The sequence below is a fragment of the Hyperolius riggenbachi genome, chromosome 2 (genome assembly GCF_040937935.1).
Source record: "Hyperolius riggenbachi isolate aHypRig1 chromosome 2, aHypRig1.pri, whole genome shotgun sequence".
In the NCBI taxonomy this organism is placed as follows: Eukaryota; Metazoa; Chordata; class Amphibia; order Anura; family Hyperoliidae; genus Hyperolius; species Hyperolius riggenbachi.
This window is the reverse complement of record NC_090647.1, coordinates 32974192-32981633: the sequence shown is the minus strand read 5'-3', so window position 1 is coordinate 32981633 and position 7442 is coordinate 32974192. Positions and strand designations below refer to the sequence as shown.

The 7442-nt window shown below is 46.8% G+C and overlaps 1 protein-coding gene across 3 annotated transcripts in view; it reads right to left on the bottom strand.

The window, feature by feature from the left end:
- Positions 1 to 2355: 2355 nt before the first annotated feature.
- Positions 2356 to 7442, bottom strand: part of XRRA1 (X-ray radiation resistance associated 1) — an 83315-nt gene continuing 78228 nt past the window's right edge. For all 3 annotated transcript variants that reach the window (XM_068266617.1, XM_068266619.1, XM_068266618.1), the window contains exons 17-18: positions 6643 to 6748; positions 2356 to 2829 (exon numbers count right to left, since the gene is read on the bottom strand). In XM_068266617.1, coding sequence (XP_068122718.1) covers positions 2606 to 2829; positions 6643 to 6748 — 330 coding nt within the window. In that variant the 3' untranslated portion in view covers positions 2356 to 2605. The remainder of the gene's footprint in view (positions 2830 to 6642; positions 6749 to 7442) is intronic.

The window sequence follows — 7442 nt, the reverse complement described above, 5'->3', positions numbered from 1 at the left end:
TTACCGCTTATCACAAAACTTAGATTATGTTCCGGTCACAATTTATGGTGAAGCTATAGGATTCTGAAATAATGCTACAGAGTTTATTTTTCACTATGAACTGAGAAAATAAAAGTATTTTTAATGGTAAAAATCCATCTCATTAGCTCAGGAAACATATATTCCCCTTCACCAATTAGTGCTGCATCAGGTAGTGCCAGAAATGTGCACAGGAGCAAGCCCAATCCTGCACAGCACTGCTTCTGCTACAAGACGTAGATCTGACTCGTGGTTAAAATGCAGTATGTCCGCCAAGCAAATATGCTTGCTGTGCCGTTTTGCATCTGCTCCAAATGGGAACCGAGTCTTAAGGTGGCCATACATAAGGTGACTTGGCAGCCGATTGACCATCTGATTCAATTATACTCGGATGTACAATCCACATATCCTGCTTGTCCATAGATAGGAGGTATAGGATTTCCCAGTAAAAACAGACTTCACGTAGCACTGCATGAGCTGAGACACCCTGTGATCACTCCAGGAATGGTGTATTAGGCCTCCACCAGAAACACTTATTGCTTATAGGGTACTGCGCCCCCTTAGTGGGGCACACTCACAGTGTTACCGCTTAATTATTATGCACCTCAGCCCTCCAATCACCTGGGCACCGCACTCCTTAAAACCAAAATCCAGATAAAATAGGAACAATCGCTTATCTGATTGTGTCAGCCACCGCCGCGGACGGATCCCGCTGCACGCCTCAGTCCCCACTTAGCTCCACCAACTTCCTGGATGCGTCCCACGTGACTCCAAGCTCCGCCCTACGTGTTTCGTCAGAATGACTCATCAGGGCAGCCCTGGGTGTTTCAGCTCATGCAGTGCTGTGCTATGTGAAGTGTTTTTACAGTGAAATCCTATACCTCCTATCTGTGGACAAGCAGGATATGTGGATTGGACTGAAATTGGAGAATGTGTGCTTTAGGAGCCGGCGTATCACCTATCTAAGTGGTGAAATTAGTTTTTAAAGATATCAGTGACTGCGTTGTGGAGCGCAATCTTTTGACCTTTGGGTATTGGAATTATACTCGGATGTAAATTGGTGCCGCCAAGAGCATACCCGATGGACGATGCAACCTATTTCAGGCTGAAATCTGTTGTATGTATCGGTCGGTTGGACATGCTGAAAGATGTAGGGCTGATATGCTGAATCGAGTGCGCAACGATAATGGCGTGCGGTATCGGGATGAGCGACGAACGCGATGGAACCCCTGGCGCTGTGCCCCCCCCTTCCCGATGTAAAATGTGCCCTGTCCCTCTTCATGCACACACCCCATGTCGTTGCCAGTGTATACGTGGGCACATGTGTGACGTCACGCTGGCAACCACATGTGGCGCATGTATGTGGACGGAGCCCGGAGTCAGCAGCAAAAGCGGACAAGTACTGTATGAAGCAACGGGGGGGGGGGGGGGGGGGGGGGGGTCTGCTGGTGTATGGGCAGGAAACAGATCTCTCTCCGATCAGAGTGACATCTGTCTCTTGGTCGATCTGCCCATACATCTGTTAGTGCCATGTTACCCTATAGTAGTGTTCTCACTGCCATGATTGATGCCGATGGAATGCGTTTTGCGATTAGAGCCAATTTCAAACGCGTTACCTGCAGCATTTTCGGAGCGATTCTGTGATTAGCGCGGTAAAAATTACTAGACACTTCCCTGATTTCAGAGCGATCGCGGTCAGCGCTTTCTAACCTCCCTGGCGGTACGCAGTTTGAGGCTGCGTCCGCGGGAGGGATTTTTGTAATAAAACTTGTTTTAATCTTCGTAGCTAGCACTAGGCTAGCTACCTGTGTCCCCCAAGTCCCCCGGCACCTATCTGCTCCCCCCGATCGCCGCCGGTAATATTTACCCAGCCACGATCCCGCGAGAGCCTTAGCTTCAGTCATCGCTATGGCGACGATCGGACATGACGTCATGTGCAGTCCCGATCCTCCCCATAGCGAAGCCCGGAGCTGATCCCTGGGGGGTATGTATTGCGGCGGGGATCGGGGGGGAGAGTGGAGGCACTTGGGGGGCACAGGTAGCTAACCTAGTGCTAGCTGAAGAAAATGGCACAAATTTTATTTTAAAAAATTCTCCCGGGGCCATGCGATCCCTGCGGTGGCTAGCCTGACACTGTGTCGGGCTGACCGCCAGGGAGGTTAAGCACTGGACTGCGAAATCAGGTTAGTGTCCAGTGATTTTTACCGCGCTAATCGCAGTAAAATCACTCGAGCAGAGCGCTAGCAGTAGAGTTTTGCCATTTTCGATGTGAAGGGGGCATAAGTCTGTATTTATGCTGGAGCTTTATGAGGGAGCTGCAATACGAGTCAAAACAAAGCCAGTTCTCTTATCTTTATTATTCTGAAGCCACAGAACATGATTGCACGCTTCCTCTGTGTGATGTGATGATTGAGGGAGGTGTGACTGTATAGCAGGCGGTGAAGACCCCGTGTTGGCTGAACCAGTATTTGTGTGAGCGAGTCACATGACTGGCATACTGGTTCATCCAACATAGCTTCCTCCATGATGCAGATTGCAGTCTTATGATTATAAACCTAATGCTCAGTCAAATGAGTGGGCTGGGCCATCAGGCATTCTTTGTTTTGGGAGCGGTGCTCTTCTTTTGGCGGTCGCCCGGTTGGCCTTGGGCATCCAGCAGTTCCTTGGCAGTATCTCGAAGTTCAGCCTCCAGCTCAGCTGCCCGTCTTACTGCGTCAGAATGGAAGGACTTGTATTTCTCCTGTAACTCCTTTAGCAAGCGTTTTGCTTCCTTGCTGTCTCTGCTGGTGCGGTCTGTCTGCAATGCGGACTCTGTGTGGCAGAAAATGTACCCATCAGCCAGAGATCAGGACTGCCCTGAAAGTAAGTCCTAGCGGCAGTAAGGGGAAACAGTATGGCAACTTGTGTTATTGGAGCTCATGGGTGGGACCATGGCTCAGTCATTGGATCAATCACTGCACTCGGGGCTGCTACTCAGTAAGAGCAGTGATTGGCCCAATAACAGAGCCATGATCCTGCCTGCGAGACCATTGGCCCCAGTAGAAACACAATTTGCAGTTTTTTTCCCCATAGGCTGAGGCTCGGGGCAGTATGGAGCTGGGGGAAAGCAGCACATGCAGGGGAAAATTGGAGGACCTAGGGGACAGTAGGGGATAGAGAGGGACATGGGAACACAGGAGGTGGAGCCAGCAAAGGAAGAGGCGGCACAGTGGGGAAAACAGGAGAAGACAGTGGGGAAGACAGGAGGACACACAGCACAGGAACTTGTAGGAACATAGAAAAAATAAAGGATACCTGAAGTGACATAATGAGATAGACATGTGTATGTACAGTGCCTAGCACACAAATAACTATGCTGTGTTCCTTCTTTTTCTTTCTCTGCCTGAAAGAGTTAAATATCAATGTAATTGGCTGACTCAGGAAGTGACTACAGTGTGACCCTCACTGATAAGAAATTCCAACTGTAAAACACTTTCCTGGCAGAAAATGGCTTCTGAGAGCAGGAAAGACATAAAAGGGTTAAAGGGACCCTAAGCAGTGAAAACAAAATCAGTACTTACCTGGGGCTTTCTCCAGCCCACTGTAGGTCGGGAGGTCTCCTGGCTCCTCTCCCAGTCCTGCTGCAGAATACACCACCAGTGACACCCGGCCAAGTGTCGAGCTGTCACTTCCTTATCAGTGAACTTCGCCGTCATCACGGCGGCCTGTGTGACAGTGCTGCGCATGCACGGTTTTCTACATCTAAACCGTGCATGCGCAGTACTGTGGCGGCTGAATGGTGTAATGGTTAAGGACTCCTACTTTCATTAGTTTATTTTCACCTCGTGTCCTAGAAGACATCCCATGAAAATAAGCCCTAGTACATATTTTAATGCAAAACTTAATACAAGACACTGTCTTATTTTCGGGGAAACGCTGTACGATTACTGAGGGCCAACTCAAACGGTTGGCTGAGGGCCTGAGAAGCCATTCACACTTGGTGTGCATCGAGTGGAATTACGATTTTGCCCATGTGAAAATAAGCCCTCAGTGATTTGGTCTGAAATCAATTATACAGTTAAAAAAAATGTATATAATGTTTGTAATGTGATTTATTCTCTCAAGATGGGATAAGACTGTTATACTTCTGAATCGGAAATCTTACAAAAAAAATCAATGTGGGAATTGAATGCACTCAGAATTAATATCTCATTGACCATCCCTATTGTCTATATCCCCCCCCCCCCCTCTCATATGGACTTCGATACGGTAGGTTTTTGCTTGCAACTACAATAAGAGGACTATGGAGGCAACCAGTTAAGTATTTGATTTGTGAATTGATATTATTCCTCAAAAACTTGGATAACTAACTGGCAACTGTTTTTTTTCCTCATCGTTCCCAACTGTCCCTCTTTTGGAGGGACAAGTCCCCCTTTGGGAACCCTGTCCCTCTGTCTTCCTTATTTGTCCCTCAGGACTGATGTATAGATCTGTGTAACTACATGTATTTATGTATCTACTGAGAAAAATATATATATTTGACTATAAACTTTATTCCCATACTTCAATTTTTTTTTATTTTCAAATGTTAACATGAAGAACAATGAACCAGGATAGAAAGGAGCAGTGTGGTTTGAATTATAAAACATAATTTTTTACTGAAATCTTTATGGTATGCATGAGTAGGGGTGGCAGGGGGCATGATTAGGGGTGTAGCTTAAGTGTCCCTCTTTCTTATGTCAAAAAGTTGGGAGGTATGTTTTCTAATAGGACACCTGAATTGAGAGGGATACGGAGGCTGCCATATGTATTCCCTTTTAAACAATGCACATTGCCTGGTTGCTGCCTGCCTGCTGATCGCTTTGGCTGCAGTAGATTCTGAATCATAAACCTGAAACAAGCTCGTTTTTGTCAGAAACATCTGATCTGCGTGCTTGTTCGGAGTCTATGGCTAAAAGCATCAAATACACGTGAGCCTCCATATCCTGCTCATTTCAGGTTCCCTATAAAAGGGTATAAAGATGGTGGCCTTCATATTCCTATAACTCATACATGTCAAACTCTGACCCGCGGGCCAGATCTGGCCCTCAGAGCCATTAAATTTGGCCCTCAAGTGACTTCTCCACTTTGCATTGTTTGGCCCACTCTAGGCCACCAGGGAAGCCATATGGGGGGGTGGTGGGGGGAAAGCACTAAACACTAGGGAACTGTATAGGGTAGGGAGGGGGCCTCTAGACACCAGGGAACTGTATTGGGGAAGGAGGACCACTAGACACCAGGGAACTGTATTGGAGGGAGGACCACTAGACAACTGTATAGGAGTTGGAGGGGGGGGGGGGGGGGGCATTTGACACGAAAGAACTTAATAATAGAGGAAGGGGTACTTATGAATTATCCCATCTGCAGAGTTTGGCAGATTATTGTAAAAGTTCTATTTGCTGCCCTACCACGATCTAACCATTTTTTGGAAAGCTGAAAGCCCTGGCTTTACTTTGCACCAGGTCCTGTGTCTGTGTAATGCTTTATTCCAAAGTTATAGGGTTTTGAAGGAGGGGTATCCCCTGCACTTGGCTGCAGAAAGTGTGATTACAGAAGTACCGGACGAACCCGACATTAAAGGAAACCTGTACTGAGTAAAATTTATTTAAAATAAACACATGAGGTAACTTCAAATGTACATTACATAGTTACCTGGCCATCCGTTCCTCTCAGAAGCTCACCATTTTCTTCTGACAATAATCCCTTCCAGTTCTGACAATATTTTGTCAGAACTGAAATATCAGTTGCTGTCAGTTATAGCTGAGTGGACAACTGATGTACCAGGTAATGTCCATGTTTCCCTATGGCTCAAGTGGGCAATGTTACAGTTTAACAGTGTGCTGACCAGAAAGCTGTTATGGGGTAATGGCCATTTTCAAAATGGAGGATGGAGAATTCCATTGATCACAGTGAACAAACCGGACGCAGGAGAGGAGAAAGAGATTGAGAAGACTACATGGGAGGCAAGTATGACTTGTGTATGCTTATTTTGACTTTTAATTTTCAGTGCAGGTTCTCTTTAATGATCAGCAGCTCACCCGGGAGGTAGTCTTTTCACAGCATGAATCTGTGTTTTTAAAACTTGTGTCAAGTGCCCTGAGGGTGTCATTACAGAAGCAGAAGAAGCAGCCCCCCACTATACACCCTCGTCTCCTCTCTGAGTGTGATACTGCCTGAGCCTGGAGATTCCATTCCACTGTGCTCTCTGCAGCCAAAAGCAGAGGACACACCTCTTTCAAACCCCCCTAACTTGAGAACAAAGCATTACACCGACTCGGGACCTGGTGCAAAGGAAAGCCAGGGCTTTCTATAAATGGTTAGATCGTGGTAGAGCAGCAAATCGAACTTTTACAAGAAGCTGACAAACTCTGCAGACGGGACAATACGTAAGTACCGAGGTAGGTGTCCATGGACATTGAGGTGGCCCGTGACGAGGTCCCAGTGTAGAATTTCGGTCCACTTTGTATTTGAGTTTGATACCCCTGCTCTAACTTCAGACACAGTTACAGGAAGTAAGAATGGAATGTCAATATATAGGAATACAAATTGTTTTGTTAAATTAAGGAGAGTGATATCCTTCACAACATGGCAGCAGTAGTTACATACCCAGAGGAACCTCTGTCAGATGGCTTCGCTCTCGCATATTCACCAGAATCTCCACCAGGGCCTCCTTCTTACTCTTCCGCGCCATTGGCTGAAGCTCCTTCCTGAACTAAGTTTACAGAAATGGAGACAAATCTTTATAAACTTGTTTTGGTTTCAGGCACGTTATCCGTTAATAGCGAGATCGGGCGTGGCACCCCTCTTCCACCACCAGGCGGCACTGCAACACTGACGCCATTCTATGGGTTGTGATCACATGTCACATCATGTGATCGGGACTCAGAAGACATGTCGGGATTGCAGCGGTGCAGATGGAGGAGGGGAAAAGCCGATCTAGCGCCTGGAACAGGTGACAGCTCCATGCCGCCCACTCTGCATAGCCTGGCCAGGCTGGTGAAGGCACACTTCCCCAACGGCAGAATAAAAATATAGTGGTACTATATGTGGCTGCTAAAGTGTTAAAGGAAACCTGAAGTGAGAGGGATACGGTGGCTGCCATATTCGTCTCCTTTTAAACAATACCAGTTGCGTGGAAGCCCTGTATCTGTAGTGTCTGAATCACACACCTGAAACAAGCATGCAGTTAATCTCGTCAGCTCTTCTTTTAAATTTCTGATCTGCATGCTTGTTCAGGGGATATGGCTGAAAGCCTTAAAGGCAGAGGATCAGCCGGACAGCCAGGCAATCTGCATTGGTTAAAAGTAAATTTGGTAAATATGAAAGCCTCCGCATCCTTCTCACTTGCTTTATAGAAAGCCCGAGGTGGGCTCATAAAATTAAAAAATAACGTAGGCTACCTGATC